The following is a 16,758-nucleotide window of genomic DNA, read 5'->3' on the forward strand; positions in this document are numbered from 1 at the left end:
TCTCTGGTTAAACCTCCAACCTTCCCGCTCTCCAGTTAAACCTCCTCCTTCCCTCTCTCCGGTTATACCTCCTCCATCTCTCTCTCCGGTTATACCTCCTCCATCTCTCTCTCCGGTTAATTCTCCTCCTTCCCTCTCTCCAGTTAATTCTCCTCCTTCCCTCTCTCCAGTTAATTCTCCTCCTTCCCTCTCTCCAGTTAATTCTCCTCCTTCCCTCTCTCCGGTTATACCTCCTCCATCTCTCTCTCTGGTTAAGCCTCCTCCATCTCTCTCTCCGGATATACCTCCTCCTTCCCTCTCTCCAGTTAAACCTCCTCCTTCCCTCTCTCCGGTTATACCTCCTCCATCTCTCTCTCCGGTTATACCTCCAACCTTCCCTCTCTCTGGTTAAACCTCCTCCTTCCCACTCTCCAGTTAAACCTCCTCCTTCCCTCTCTCTGGTTAAACCTCCTCCTTCCGGCTCTCCGGTAATCCTCCTCCTTCCCGCACTCCAGTTAATTGGGCAGCACGGTAGGTCAAGTGGATAGCACAGTGGCTTCACAGCTCCAGGGTCCCAGGTTCGATTCCCCGCTGGGTCACTGTCTGTGCGGAGTTTGAATGTTCTCCCCGTGTGTGCGTGGGTTTGCTCCAGCTTCCTCCCAGAGTCCAAAGACATGCAGGTTAGGTGGATTGGCCATGATAAATTGCCCTTCGTGACCAAACAAAAAGGTTACGAGGAGTTATTGGGTTACGAGGATAGGGTGGAAGTGTGGGCTTAAGTAGGTCGATGGGCCGAATGGTCTCCTTCTGCGCTGCATGTTCTATATTCTAGTATGCTCTACGTTAATCCTCCTCTTTCCCCTGCTGCTCTCCAGTTTTCTCCCAAACTGTTCAGCTCTCTCCTCCCCGCTCTCAAATAATCAATGTTATAACCTGCCTGCTTCCCATTGGCTGGGGACTAATGGCAATCCCACAATCCTGTGGGAGTATGAGCTTCCCCAATGAGGGGGGCGGAGAAATCATTAGCAGACTCCCTGCATAAATAAAGCTGGCCAGTTTGGAACCAGAGAGAGAGGAGTGAGCAGCAAGGGAAGTTGCTGTTGTGTATATATGTTATTGTAAATAAATGTTATTTCTTTGTATCCTTAAAACTCGTGCTGGATTTTTAGTGGCCCTCACAATCAACTCAGTCCATAATAAAATTATGATTCACAATTCAGTCTAATTTGAAAAATACTCACCAGGGCGCACCCACCAGTCAGCTGCTGTGTAAACTCCCGGCTCCCCTCAATCTCTTTGAGGAAATGTCAGAAATGAAAGGAGCACCTTGCTCCCTCCTCGCCAAACTCCCTCAGTCACTGAACCCCCCACGTTAGCACTCTAATACAGCCCAACATCAGTATTCCATTGCAAACCCCTAAATGAACAAGGTGGTGATGATGACCAACCTGCATCAATGCTGTGGTCTGGAAGGTATGTCACATCCACGCTGCTATTTGGGAGCAGCTCCCGGTTTTTGACACAGTAACAGGCTTCAGGGATTTAAAAAGATACTTTCTGCAAAATTCCTAACCTCCCACCTACAATATCACAATATCAATCTGGCTGTTTCAGTTCAGCCAATAATCGGCCAGGAATACTCACTGGAATTTAATATCTGCTTCATCCAGGAAGTGTATGTCGAAGAGCCAGCGGAAGAAGACATCAAGACTGAAAAACAAAAGATTGGCGAATGTTATACTCAAGTGTCTGGAAAGGTGGTGCTGGTATATCGGGCAAATGCAATAAACTGGATTGTTTTCTGCTGGTTATATTTTTAAAGACCATTGGAAACTTTCAGCAGCTTAAAGGCAGGGACAGTTTGGTTAGATTAATGGAACGAGTGTTTTTGATATGTTTTTTTTTAACAAACATTTTATTAAGGCATTTCTGGTTTTATAACAATAAAGGTACAAATACAAATATAAACATCGTTCAGTGCGCAACACATCCCTCCATCTCCCACTGTTCCCACCTAATCGAGACACAAAATAGCCCAACTCCCCCCTAACCGCCCCCCCTACTCCCCCTTATTGCTGAGCCCAACAACATTGCAAACAGATGTTTACTAAGACAGCTGGCAACGATGAGGCACAGAACACAAAGGGTTTGAATAAGGTGTTTATTGTAGAATTTACAGTGCAGAAGGAGGCCATTCGGCCCATCGAGTCTGCACCGGCTCTAGGAAAGAGCACCCTACCCAAGGGCTACACCTCCGCCCTATCCCCATAACCCAGTAACCCCACCCAACACCAAGGGCAATTTTGGACACTAATGGCAATTTATAACGGCCAATCCACCTAACCTGCACATGAATGAAATGAATGAAAATCGCTTATTGTCACAAGTAGGCTTCAATGAAGTTACTGTGAAAAGCCCCTAGTCGCCACATTCCGGCGCCTGTCCGGGGAGGCTGGTACGGGAATCGAACCGTGCTGCTGGCCTGCTTGGTCTGGTTTAAAAGCCAGCGATTTAGCCGAGTGAGCTAAACCAGCCCCTTGGGCATCTTTGGGCTGTGGGAGGAAACCGGAGCACTCGGAGGAAACCCACGCACACACGGGGAGAACGTGCAGACTCCGCACAGTGACCCAAGGTTCAAAGGAGGAAAGAAGGTGTGAGCTGAGCACTTAATTCTGAAGGTCGTCTCAGAAATGAAGGTAAAGTTTGACTTCTGAAGAGGTTCGTTCAGAGAAGGAAAGTTCAAAAGGGAATAACTTTATGTCAGGATCATTCAACCTGTGCAAGGATAGTTTGTTGAAACTTCAATCCACAGCAGGAATAGCTGTTTAAACTGCCACCAAGCCGTGTGTGTGTGAAGAAGGCCTGCATTAAGAAACCAGTTGTTTTCTTCTACTTCAGAAGCAACCCCAAAGAGTGCGTGGAGTTTGCACGTCCTCCCCGTGTGTGCGTGGGTTTCCTCCGGGTGCTCCAGTTTCCTCCCTCAGTACAAAGATGTGCAGGTTAGGTGTTAGCCATGCTAAATTGCCCTAGGTTAGGTAGGGTTACAGGGATAGGGCAGGGGATAGGGCCCAGGTAGGGTGAATCATAGAATCCCTACAGTGCAGAAGGAGGCCATTCGGCCCACTGAGTCTGCACCGGCCCTTAGATAGAGCACCCTACTTAACCCACACCTCCACCCTATCCCCGTAACCCAATCTAACCTGTTTTTGGACACTAAGGGCAATGTAGCGTGGCCAATCCACCTAACCTGAACATCTTTCGACTGTGGGAGGAAACTTGAGCACTAGTGAACTAAACATATTTTTGGAACTGGTTTAAGTTAGTGATAGTTGGTTAGCCAAAGCTTTAGTTAAGTATCCTTCTAGTTGGGCAGCACGGTGGCACAGTGGTTAGCATTGCTGCCTACGGCGCTGAGGACCCGGGTTTGAATCCCGGCCCTGGGTCACTGTCCGTGTGGAGTTTGCACATTCTCCCCGTGTCTGTGTGGGTTTCGCCCCCACAACCCAAAGATGTGCAGAGTAGGTGTATTGGCCATGCTAAATTGCCCCTTAATTGGAAAAAATAATTGGGTACTCTAAATTTATTTTTAAAAAGTGTACTTCTAGTTGACTTTATTGTTGTTCATTTTTATTGTTTAATAAACATTTATTTTAATTAAATTCATCACAAAATATCTGGGACATCATTCTCTGGATTTCAAACCATTTCTCATTTGACATCAAATTGCAAAATACAGTTGAGGGCATTTGTTCCAACTTTCTCTTCTGGATTTGGAATAACCCGGGGTTTACCATCAGCCGTGACGGGGAAGTGGGGAGCGAGGGGGAGCAGGTTTAGGGGGTATACTTGACCTTAATGAGTACGAGGGCGGTGTGACTGCCCTCAGTGAGTGGGAGGGTGAGGTCACTGCCATTAGTGAGAAACAGGAGCCCTCACACTGTCTAAAAGGCACTTGGATGAGATTTAAATTGTCAGAACATTCAAGGCTATGGGCCACGTGCTGGGAAGAGGGATTGGTGTAGATCAGTTTTTCTTTGTCAGTGCAGGCCTGATGGGCCTCTTCTGTACTGTATGACTCTGTGAGACATGACATGCAGATTGACAATAATCTGTTTTGAGCAGAGTACAAACTGTGGTCTGAATGAGTGACTGCGATTCTGTCATGCTGTGCCTGCTGTGTGATGTCCTGATTTGCAATGCAACGATCTGACAGAAGATCACCTTATTCAGTGCTCACTGGAAAGCACAATGCATCTAAAGCAACAGATGTCTCATCTGACTCGCAGGTGCTGGGTTACTTTATGCACAGAGTGGACATGGTCATTGAGTTAGTACCTGGTCAGGCCCAGCGAAGGCAGAATAATCACCATGAAAACCAAGAAGAAATAACACTTGTGCATGGTCACCTGGTTCTCAGTTGACCTGAAACAACAAAATCAAGGTGGTGAATCAGTGTCCAGCTCTCAATGAAAATAATGCTTCAGAAACTATACACAATGGCCCAATATGCTCGTCTTCTGTGTCATAAAGCAGGAGGAAACCAATGACAGGTGTATGAGAAGAGATGGACTTTGAGGGGATTTTTGAAGTATAAAGAGGTGGAAAGATTTAAGAACAGCTCCTCTGATCTGTCTGAAGGCTTCCCCTGCAATGGTCTAGAAAAGGGAGGTGGAGGAGATCAGAGTTTGAGGCCAGAAACATTCGTAGAAAATAGAAGAAGACGTGCAGTGGTTAGCACTGCTGCCTCACGGCGCCAAGATCGGGGGAACAAGGTAGCACAGTGGTTAGCACTGCAGCCTCACGGCATCGAGATCCCGGGAAACACGGTGGCACAGTGGTTAACACTGCTGCCTCACAGTGCCGCGGTCCCAGGTTCGATCCCGGCTCTGGGTCACTGTCCGTGTGGGGTTTGCACATTCTCCCCGTGTCTGCGTGGGTTTCCCCCCCCACAACCCAAAGATGTGCAGGGTAGGTGGATTGGCCACGCTAAAACTGTCCCTTTATTGGAAAAAATGAATTGCGTACTCTAAATTAAAAACAAAGGTTGGTGGAGTGGACGATAAGTGGCAGATGGAATTTAACAATAATATTAATCCTTAATAGTGTCACAAGTAGGCTTACATTAACACTGCAATGAAGTTACTGTGAAAATCCCCTAGTCACCACATTCCGGCGCCTGTTCGGGTACACAAGAGGGAGAATTCAGAATGTCCAATTCACCTAACAGCATGTCTTACACAGAGAGAAGTGTGAGGTCAGCATTTAGGGAGGTCAGACAGTTATAGGGAATACACAATAAATGGGAATATACTCAGAGAGGTCGATGAAGTGAGAGATCTTGACAGACAGGTACACAGGTCCCTAAAGGCAGCAGATCAAGTAGACAAGGTTATTAAGAAAGCAAATGGAATGCTCCCCTTCATTGGCAGAGGTATAGAATGTAGAAGTAAGGATATAATGTTGGAATTGTATAAACACTGGTGAGGTCACAGCTGGAGTATTGTGGGCAGTTCTGGTCACCACATTACAGGAAGGAGGTTATTGCTCTGGAGAGAGGGCGGAGGAGGTTTACAGGAATGTGGCCAGGGCTGGAAAAGTGTGGCTACGAGGAGAGATTGGACAGGTTGGGGTTATTTTCCTTGGAACAAAGAAGGCTGAGGGGCGACTTAATTGAGGCGTACAAAATGATGAGGGAAGAGATAGTAGACAGGATAAAATTGTTTCACCTGGTGGAGGATTCTAGATCGAGGGGACATGGATTCAAGATAAGAGGCAGAAGGTGTAGAGGGGACATGAGGAAGAACTTTTTTACGCAGAGAGAAGTGGAAATCTGGAATTCGCTGCCCGAGTTGGTGGTGGAGGCAGAGACCCTAAACTCTTTTAAAAACTCTTTTAAAAAGTACCTGTATCTGCACCTTAAGTGCTGTAAGCTACAGAGCGATGGACCTGGTTAAGGAAGATGGAATCAGAAAGGGCGCCTGGGTGTCCTCAGGCTGGCATGGACAAGATGGGCCGAATGGCCTCCTTCTGGCTGTAACTTTTCTATAATTCTATTAGTCACATCTTTGAAGAATTCTGGTAGATTTGTTCAGCATGATTTCCCTTTTGTATATCCATGCTGACTCTGTCCGATTACACCACTGCTTTCCAAATGCTGTGCTATGAAATCATTATGAGATTTAGGATAGGAATCTGCAAAGCTGTAAAAGGCGTGGCAGGATTTAAAATATGGATGATGATTTTAAATTTGATACTAATATTTAATTTAGTCAGACGAGCCTGTTCCGCCATTTAATTAGATCACAGGATCAATTCCTGTCCCATATCCCTCGATACCCTAACCCAAACAAATCGTATCTATGTCAACCCTCTAAACCCCGATACCCAAACCCAAACAAATCGTATCTGTGTCAACCCTCTAAACCCCGATACCCAAACCCAAACAAATCGTATCTATGTCAACCCTCTAAATCCCCCACTGACACTCAGCATCCAGAGCCTTTGAAGCAGCAAATTCCAGATTTCCCATCCCTTCTGTATGATTCCTGACATCATATAATTAACCAGGTCAATGTTCCTGCTTGAAAATTACTAAAAGAAAGATTGTATTTATAATTAGATTCTAGTCCCAGATATTGGAAAACTGCCAATATTCCCTTATCCAAATGCCCTTATTCAAAAAGGAGTGACAAGAACAGGTAACTATCTGCCAGTTAGTTTAATGTTTGTCGTTGGGAAAATGTTCGGGTCCATTATAACGGATGTAATAGCAGAACATTTAGAAATACATAAATATAATCAAGCAGAGTCAGCAAGGCTTCATAAAGGAGCTGGTTTAGCACAGTGGGATAAACAGCTGGCTTGTAATGCAGAACAAGGCCAGCAGCGCGGGTTCAATTCCCGTACCGGACTCCCCGAACAGGCACCGGAATGTGGCGACTTGGGGCTTTTCACAGTAACTTCATTAAAGCCAACTTGTGACAATAAGCGATTATTATCATTAAAGAGGAAAATTCAAATTTATCAGAATTCTTTGAGGTGGTAACGAATAGGATCGATAAAGGGAAGTCAGTACATGTAATATACTTGGATTTCCAAAAAGCATTCAGTAAGCTATTGCACAAAAGGCTACTTAATAAGATAAGAGGCCATGGTAACAGAAGCAAAATACTGCAGATGTTGGCAATCTGAAATAAAACAGAAGATGCTGGATAAACCCGGCAGGTCTGGCAGCGTCTGTGGAGAGAGAAACAGAATTAATGTTTCGGGTTCAAATGATTCTTCTCCAGAACAGAAGAGTGTTGCGAGCAGTATTTTGGCACGGCTAGAAGATTGGCTAACTGATAGAAGACAGAGTGTTGGAATAAGAAGGGTTTTCAAGAAGGCAGCCAGTAACTAGAGGAGTGCCAATTATTCACAATGTAGATTAACAACGTGGGACGAGGGAAGTGAATGTACTGTTGCCAAGTTTGCTGATGACACAAAAATAAATCAGAAGGCAAGTGGAGGGGATGACGCAGAATCTACAGACGGATATAGACAGGTTAGGTGAGTCGGCAAAAACTTGGCAGATTGAACATAATATTAGAAAATGTAAAGTTCTGCACGTTGGTAGGAATAATAAAGGAGCTGAATGTTATTTAAATGGAGACAGACTGCAGAAAGTTTCAGCACGGAGGGATTTGGGGGTCGTCGTACATAAATCACAGAAAGCCAGCATGCAAGTTCAGCGAGTTATAGGGAAGGCAAATATAATGTTGGCCTTTATTTCAAAACAGGGAAATCTTGCTGAAACTATACTAGGCAGTAGGTTAGACTACACCTGGAATAGTGTGAACAGTTTTGGTTCCCCTATCTAAGGAAGGATATACTGACATTGGAGGCAGTCCAGGGAAGGTTCACTAGGTCGATCCCGGCTATGGAGGGATTTGCGTAAGAGGCGAGGTTGAGTAGGTCGGACCTGTACTCATTGGAGTTTAGAAGAATGAGAGGTGATCTTATTGAAACATATCAGATTCTCAGGGGGCTGACAGGGTCGATGCTGAGAGGTTGTCTCCCGTGTGGGAGAGTCTCAGACCAGAGGGCAGCATCTCAGAATGAGGGGTGGCCCATTTCAGACAGAGATGAGGAGGAATTTCTTCTCTCAGAGGCCAGTGAATCTGTGGAATTTTTTACCGCAGAGAGCTGTAGAAGCCGGGTCGTTAAGCGTGTTCGAGGTTGAGATAGGCAGATTTTAAAAATGAATTTAAAGTGCCCAATTCCTCTTTTTCCAATGAAGGGGCAATTTAGAATGACCAAACACGGGGAGAATGTGCAAACTCCACACAGACAGTGACCTGGTCCTCAGTGCTGTGAGGCAGCAGTGTTAACCATTGCGCCACCGTACCGCCCCTTCAGACAGATGTTTAATCAGTAAGTCAATCAAGGGTTATGGAAATAAGACGGGAAAGTGGAGTTGAGGATTATCAAATCAGAACGGTCACAAACTCATTGAATGGTGCTCTGATTCCAGATAGTGTTACTACTGGACAGGAAGATTTCACAATGAAACCCTGGCTCAAAAGATCGTGGACTGGATTCTCCAATTCCCGACTCCGAAATCGCGTTTGGCGAGCGGGCGGAGAATCCCCGATGATGGCAAAACCGGGGGCGGCGCCGTTTTTGCGATGCTCCGCCCCCTGAAAAGTGGCATTCTCTAGGGGTACGCCACACGCTGTATCCATGGCTTCAGGCCATTGTCTCAGGCCAGCCTCACAATGCTCCATCCCCGACTGGCCGAGTTCCTGACGCCGTGGGACACGTGTGGTCTCACCCTTCGTGAACTTAGCATGGCAGCTACGGACTCAGTCCATCGCTGCCACAGTCAGGGGAGGGCAGATCCACGGCAGGGGGGGAACTTCATTTGGGGCTGGGGGCACTGTGGGGGGGGGGGGGGGGGGGGGGTGCTCCGGGGAGTGCGAGCGGCCAAAGGAGAAGACTATTTTTACGGTCCGTGTCCGCGGGCTGCGTACACCATGAAGCACGGCGTGGCCGCAGCAAGCCACCGCCATGCGCACGTGCAGCCTTGGGGCCGGCAATGCTCCAGGCCGTATCAGTAGCTAAAGTTGGGAGATCTACGCTGTCTGGCTGGTAGCCCCCTGCCCTCCCTGCAGCCCCTCCCCCCCCGCCCCTGTTCTACGTTGTCTGGCTGGTAGCCCCCTGCCCCTCCCTGCAGCCCCCCCCCCCCCGCCCCTCCCCCCCGCCCCTGTTCTACGCTGTCTGGCTGGTAGCCCCCTGCCCTCCCCCCCGCCCCTCCCCCCCCGCCCCTGTTCTACGCTGTCTGGCTGGTAGCCCCCTGCCCTCCCTGCAGCCCCTCCCCCCCGCCCCCCCCCCCCCGCCCCTGTTCTACGCTGTCTGGCTGGTAGCCCCCTGCCCTCCCTGCAGCCCCTCCCCCCCGCCCCTCCCCCCCCGCCCCTGTTCTACGCTGTCTGGCTGGTAGCCCCCTGCCCTCCCTGAAGCCCCTCCCCCCGCCCCTGTTCTACGCTGTCTGGCTGGTAGCCCCCTGCCCTCCCTGCAGCCCCTCCCCCCCCGCCCCTCCCCTCCCCCCGCCCCTCCCCCCCCGCCCCTGTTCCAGAACAGGGAATTGGTGCCCGTTTTCCTGGTGTAAAACACCACTGTTTTCACGCCGGCGTGGGGACCTGGTCTCCAGATTGGAGAATTAGAAAACATGGATGAGCAGAGTCACTGGACCGTTAATTAGTTTTTACCAACAAAAAAAACATTTATTAAACATGAAAAGTTTGATGACAATTTTTCCCCTCTTAGCTGGACAATGTACAATAATAATAATAATCTTTAGTGTCACAAGTAGGCTTGCATTAACACTGCAATGAAGTTGCTGTGAAAATCCCCTAGTCGCCACATTCCGGCGCCTGTCCGGGTCACAGAGGGAGAATTCAGAATGTCCAATTCACCTAACAGCACGTCTTTCGGGACTTGTGGGAGGAAACCGGAGCACCCGGAGGAAACCCACGCATACACGGGGAGAACGTGCAGACTCCACACAGGCAGTGATCCAAGCCGGGAATTGAACCTGGGACCCTGGAGATGTGAAGCAACAGTGATAACCACTGTGCTACTGTGCCGCCCTGAATACAGTTTTCATAGATAACTCTGAAACCAAATGGCCAATGCCACACAACCGATCTTATGTGAATTTCTCAATTCCCCCCAGGTGATGTTCACACGTTTCCAAACTCCACTCTCAACAAAGACAAGCTTTAAAATCTTCTTTCAAACTTTACATCAGCTGTTTGCATTAAAAATACACCAGGTTTCCCAACTATCTTTTCAAATAAAGTCTCTGCTCCACTTTTATCAAGGATTCCAGCTCCAGGTTTTCAACCTTTCCTTTGTCTTAAATGCTTTTACACAAACTCAGAAACTCAGGCTCCCCAACAAAATACAATTTCTTCAAACACTGGAAATAAGGACACCAAATCCACGATTACTTCAGATATGTGGCTTGTCGTAATCAATCTCATCGACTCTTTTCCGAGGTCTGACTTTGACTTTCATAAGCAGTTATCCTGCTCCACAGGCAGTTCCTTTTTCATCCTTTGTCCTTCAATATTCCTGGATCTTCTTTTCCATTCCCTTGTGGGAGGAAAGCAGAGCACCCGGAGGAAACCCACGCAGACACGGGACTCCACACAGACAGTGATCCAAGCCGGGAATTGAACCTGGGACCCTGGCGCTGTGAAGCAACAGTGCTAACCACTGTGCTACTGTGCCGCCCTGAATACAGTTTTCATAGATAGTTAGTTTATAGAACTAACTGTCCTTAAGTTCCCTTGGAGATTGTTTTTCTGCACCTTACTCCATTGTATGGCTTTTCTGCTACGAGAGCTGCTTTCTCTCTCACTACCCAACTCCAACTGGAGTAAATCCAGTGAAAACAAAACTCAAAAAGCCTTTCATAGGCAGCATGAGGGGCAGCAGGGTAGCATGGTGGTTAGCATAAATGCTTCACAGCTCCAGGGTCCCAGGTTCGATTCCCGGCTGGGTCACTGTCTGTGTGGAGTCTGCACGTCCTCCCCCTGTGTGCGTGGGTTTCCTCCGGGTGCTCCGGTTTCCTCCCACAGTCCAAAGATGTGCGGGTTAGGTGGATTGGCCATGCTAAATTGCCCGTAGTGTCGTACAAAAAGTAAGGTTAAGGGGGGGTTGTTGGGTTACGGGTATAGGGTGGATACGTGGGTTTGAGTAGGGTGATCATGGCTCGGCACAACATTGAGGGCCGAAGGGCCTGTTCTGTGCTGTACTGTTCTATGTTCTACCTAAATGTGATCCTGGTTACTAAGCAATGACTTTATACCCCTCCCAGCTTGTTTACTTTTAACGTCGTAACCCTCTCTAAGCACAATAGAAGCACAGTTTGAGATGACCAAACCCACTTGCAGATAAACAGCTTTGTCTAGTATGAATCTTACGATAGGTTTACCCTTCCTTTCACAGAAACACTAAATTAAACCTACTTAGAACTATATCCTATTTCTAATATTTAACAATACAAATATAGCTGATCTAAAACTACCTCTGTTTTGCTGCTAATGGCGGAGCAGACTCGATGGACTGAATTGCCTAGCTCTGCTCCTAGGTCTTCTGATCTTATAGAGCAGTTTCCATAAACTCAGGATATCCTAACATTTCAGATATATAAAGTTCATTTACCTGGTCCAGTGACATTCAAAGAATGCAGAGTAGTACACAATAAACGGGAGCAGCACAGAGAACGTCCACAGCAGCAGGGTTGGGAAAAACTGTGTTACAATTGGATTCTGAAAAGCAGAAGGTTTTGATAAAAGTTTGACAAAAGCAAAATTGAGCAGAAAGCTGTCTTAGAATGCAGGGAACAAAAAACTGTCTCTCCACTAGCAACTCAATCACAATCTGTATTAAATGAAGCAGGAATGAGAATTCAGGAAGTCCTGGAAAGCAACCAATCATTCACCTCATCACACAACCCATCGCCCATCCCTGTATCTCACTCCTGAATTTCCCCCAGTAATGAACCACCAGAACTTATTCACATAACAGCAGAAACCTAGTCAACCGCTACACACTGGTTGAGGGAACTGTAGTAGTGAGGGGGGGGAGGGGGGGGGGGGGAGTGAGTCCCAGGGTAGACCGTGGGGGAGATGGTCAACCTGGGAGTGCAGAGGGATACTGACCTTGGAAGTGTCAAGATTTTAATTTAGATGGGCAGCATGGTCGGTGCAGGTTTGGAGGGCCGAAGGGCCTGTTCCTGTGCTGTACTTTTCTTTGTTCTGGAAATGCTTGGCTGGGGTGTGGCTGTATTTGAACTGCTGGTCTTGGGGCACAGCTCGTTCTGGAGCCTAAGTCTTCAGTACTATCGCCAAAATATTTTAGCAATATCCTCTGGTTAGATTTTCTAATTTTCCACCAACATTTGGAGGAGGCAGTGGCATAGTGGACAAGTAAACCAGGGACCCAGGCTGATGCTCTGGAGACCCAGGTTCAAATCCCGCCACTGCAGATGGTGAAATTTGTATTAAATAAATATCTGGAATTAAAAGTCTAACAATGAACATGAAACCATTGTCAATTGTCGTTAAATCCATCTGGGTCACTAATGTACTTCAGTGAAGGAAATCATTACCTAATCAGGCCTACATGTGACTCCAGACCCACAGCAATGTGGTTGACCCTTAACTGCCACCTCAAGGGCAATTAGGGATGGGCAATAAATACTGGTACAGCCGGAGACACCCACGTCCCATGAACGAATAAAAATAAATTCTGACTGGATGTGGCAGGACAGCAGAGCTTTGATCTGATAGGTCTATAGCATGCAGATTCTGCTGTGTCTATAGCATGCAGATTCTGCTGTCTGTCTATAGCATGCAGATTCTGCTGTCTATAGCATGCAGATTCTGCTGTCTGTCTATAGCATGCAGATTCTGCTGTCTGTCTATAGCATGCAGATTCTGCTGTCTGTCTATAGCATGCAGATTCTGCTGTCTGTCTATAGCATGCATATTTTGCTGTCTGTCTATAGCATGCAGATTCTGCTGTCTGTCTGTTGCATGCAGATTCTGCTGTCTGTCTATAGCATGCAGATTCTGCTGTCTGTCTATAGCATGAAGAATCTGCTGTCTGTCTATAGCATGCAGATTCTGCTGTCTGTCTGTTGCATGCAGATTCTGCTGTCTGTCTATAGCATGCAGATTCTGCTGTCTGTCTATAGCATGCAGATTCTGCTGTCTGTCTATAGCATGCAGATTCTGCTGTGTCTATAAAAGACAGAGAGACTGCGCACAAAGTAAGCAAGCACTTTCCAGGAGACTCATCCGGAGTGAGACTCGTACAGAGTGGAGGATTGAAATTTGGTAATTTGGTGCAGTGAGGTAATTCGGTGCAAGTGTGAGGAGGTGCTCTTTAACCCTGGTAAGTGACTGGTAAGTAGTCTCTCTTTTTCTTTTCATTGTCTAATTTATTTATTTTTATTTTGAAATTGTAGTTGTTTAAGTTTACCAAGGGTTTAAGACATGGCAGGAGATCCCAGACCCGTGTCATGCTCCTCGTGTGCGATGTGGGAGCTCAGGGACACGTCCACTGTCCCTGGCTCCTTCACGTGCAAGAAGTGTGTTCAGTTGCAGCTCTTGTTAGACCGCTTGACGGCTCTGGAGCTGCGGATGGACTCACTTTGGAGCATCCGCGATGCTGAGGAGGTCGTGGATAGCACGTTTAGCGAGTTGGTCACACCGCAGGTGAAGGTTACTGAGGGAGATAGAAAATGGGTGACCAAAAGAAAGAGCAAGAGTAGGAAGGCAGTGCAGGTGTCCCCTGCGGTCATCTCCCTGCAAAACAGATATACCGCTTTGGATACTGTTGAGGGAGATGGCTCACCAGGGGAAGGCAGCAGCAGCCAGGTTCATGGCACCGTGGCTGGCTCTGCTGCACAGCAGGGCAGGAAGAAAAATGGCAGGGCTATAGTGATAGGGGACTCGATCGTAAGGGGAATAGACAGGCGGTTCTGTGGACGTAATCGAGACTCCAGGATGGTATGTTGCCTCCCTAGTGCAAGGGTCAAGGATGTCTCGGAGCGGCTGCAGGACATTCTAGGGGGGGTAGGGTGAACAGCCAGCTGTCGTGGTGCACATAGGCACCAACGATATAGGTAAAAAACGGGATGAGGTCCTACAAGCGGAATTCAGGGAGTTAGGAGTTAAACTAAAAAGTAGGACCTCAAAGGTAATAATCTCAGGATTGCTACCAGTGCCACGAGCTAGTCAGAGTAGGAATGTCAGGATAGATAGGATGAATGCGTGGCTCGAGAGATGGTGCAAGAGGGAGGGATTCAAATTCCTGGGGCATTGGGACCGGTTCTGGGGGAGGTGGGACCAGTATAAACCGGACGGTCTGCACCTGGGCAGGACTGGAACCGATGTCCTAGGGGGGGTGTTTTCTAGAGCTGTTGGGGAGGGTTTAAACTAATGTGGCAGGGGGATGGGAACCAATGCTGGAAGTTGGAAGGTAGTAAAACAGGGACAGAAACAAAAGGAAGTAAGGGGAAAAGTGCAAGGCAGAGAAGACATAGTCAGAAATCCATAAGGGCGACAGTACAAGGTACAGTGACTGAGGGGAGCACAGTGAATAGGCCCAGTAATAACAAAAGGAATAAAACTGGAGATGTTAAGATTCAAAACAGAGGTAAAAAAACCAACATAAGTGTACTTTACCTGAATGCTCGTAGTATTCGGAATAAAGTAAATGAGTTGGTGGCACAAATCATCGTGAAGGACTATGATTTAGTGGCCATTACTGAAACATGGTTAAAGGATGGTCACGACTGGGAGTTAAATATCCGAGGGTATCAAACTATTCGGAAGGACAGAGTGGATGGTAAGGGAGGTGGTGTTGCTCTGTTATTTAAGGATGACATCCGGGCAATAGTAAGGGATGACATCGGTGCTATGGAGGATAAGGTTGAATCCATTTGGGTGGAAATCAGGAATAGTAAGGCGAAAAAGTCACTGATAGGAGTAGTCTATCGGCCACCAAATAGTAACGAGATGGTGGGGCAGGCAATAAACAAAGAAATAACTGATGCATGTAGAAATGGTACAGCAGTTATCATGGGGGATTTTAATCTACATGTCGATTGGTTTAACCAGGTCGGTCAGGGCAACCGTGAGGAGGAGTTTATAGAATGTATCCGCGATAGTTTCCTAGAACAGTATGTGATGGAACCTACGAGGGAACAAGCGGTCCTGGATCTTGTCCTGTGTAATGAGACAGGATTGATTCATGATCTCATAGTTAGGGATCCTCTCGGAAGGAGCGATCACAATATGGTGGAATTTAAAATACAGATGGAGGGTGAGAAAGTAAAATCAAATACTAGTGTTTTGTGTTTAAACAAGGGAGATTACAAGGGGATGAGAGAAGAACTAGCTAAGGTAGACTGGGAGCTAAGACTTTATGGTGGAACAGTTGAGGAACAGTGGAGAACCTTCCAAGCGATTTTTCACAGTGCTCAGCAAAGGTTTATACCAACAAAAAGGAAGGACGGAAGAAAGAGGGAAAATCGACCGTGGATATCTAAGGAAATAAGGGAGAGTATCAAATTGAAGGAAAAAGCATATAAAGTGGCAAAGATTGCTGGGAGATTAGAGGACTGGGAAATCTTTAGGGGGCAACAGAAAGCTACTAAAAAAGCTATAAAGAAGAGTTAGATAGAGTATGAGAGTAAACTTGCTCAGAATATAAAAACAGACAGTAAAAGGTTTTACAAATATATAAGACAAAAAAGAGTGGCTAAGGTAAATATTGGTCCTTTAGAGGATGAGAAGGGAGTTTTAATAATGGGAAATGAGGAAATGGCTGAGGAACTGAACAGGTTTTTTGGGTCGGTCTTCACAGTGGAAGACACAAATAACATGCCAGTGACTGATAGAAATGAGGCTATGACAGGTGAGGACCTTGAGACGATTGTTATCACTAAGGAGGGAGTGATGGGCAAGCTAATGGGGCTAAAGGTAGACAAGTCTCCTGGCCCTGATGGAATGCATCCCAGAGTGCTAAAAGAGATGGCTAGGGAAATTGCAGATGCACTAGTGATAATTTACCGAAATTCACTAGACTCTGGGGTGGTCCCGGTGGATTGGAAATTAGCAAACGTGACACCACTGTTTAAAAAAGGAGGTAGGCAGAAAGCAGGAAATTATAGGCCAGTGAGTTTAACTTCGGTAATAGGGAAGATGCTGGAATCTATCATCAAGGAAGAAATTGCGAGGCATCTGGATAGAAATTGTCCCATTGGGCAGACGCAGCATGGGTTCGTAAAAGGCAGGTCGTGCCTAACTAATTTAGTGGAATTTTTTGAGGACATTACCAGTGCAGTAGATAACGGGGAGCCGATGGATGTGGTATATCTGGATTTCCAGAAAGCCTTTGACAAGGTGCCACACAAAAGGTTGCTGCATAAGATAAAGATGCATGGCATTAAGGGTAAAGTAGTAGCATGGATAGAGGATTGGTTAATTAATAGAAAGCAAAGAGTTGGGATAAATGGGTGTTTCTCTGGTTGGCAATCAGTAGCTAGTGGTGTCCCTCAGGGATCCGTGCTGGGCCCACAATTGTTCACAATTTACATTGATGATTTGGAGTTGTGGACCAAGGGCAATGTGTCCAAGTTTGCAGATGACACTAAGATGAGTGGTAAAGCGAAAAGTGCAGAGGATACTGGAAGTCTGCAGAGGGATTTGGATAGGTTAA

At 46.9% G+C, this 16,758-nt stretch overlaps 1 protein-coding gene across 1 annotated transcript in view; it reads right to left on the reverse strand.

The window, feature by feature from the left end:
* The window catches only part of LOC119962482 (calcium permeable stress-gated cation channel 1-like), a 149,284-nt gene that overhangs the window by 42,582 nt on the left and 89,944 nt on the right, over window positions 1-16,758 (reverse strand). Inside the window, exons 12-14 of the mRNA XM_038790426.1 lie at window positions 11,689-11,795; window positions 4,315-4,401; window positions 1,624-1,689 (exon numbers count right to left, since the gene is read on the reverse strand). Coding sequence (XP_038646354.1) covers window positions 1,624-1,689; window positions 4,315-4,401; window positions 11,689-11,795 — 260 coding nt within the window. The remainder of the gene's footprint in view (window positions 1-1,623; window positions 1,690-4,314; window positions 4,402-11,688; window positions 11,796-16,758) is intronic.

The sequence above is a fragment of the Scyliorhinus canicula genome, chromosome 2 (genome assembly GCF_902713615.1).
Source record: "Scyliorhinus canicula chromosome 2, sScyCan1.1, whole genome shotgun sequence".
Lineage (NCBI taxonomy): Eukaryota > Metazoa > Chordata > Chondrichthyes > Carcharhiniformes > Scyliorhinidae > Scyliorhinus > Scyliorhinus canicula.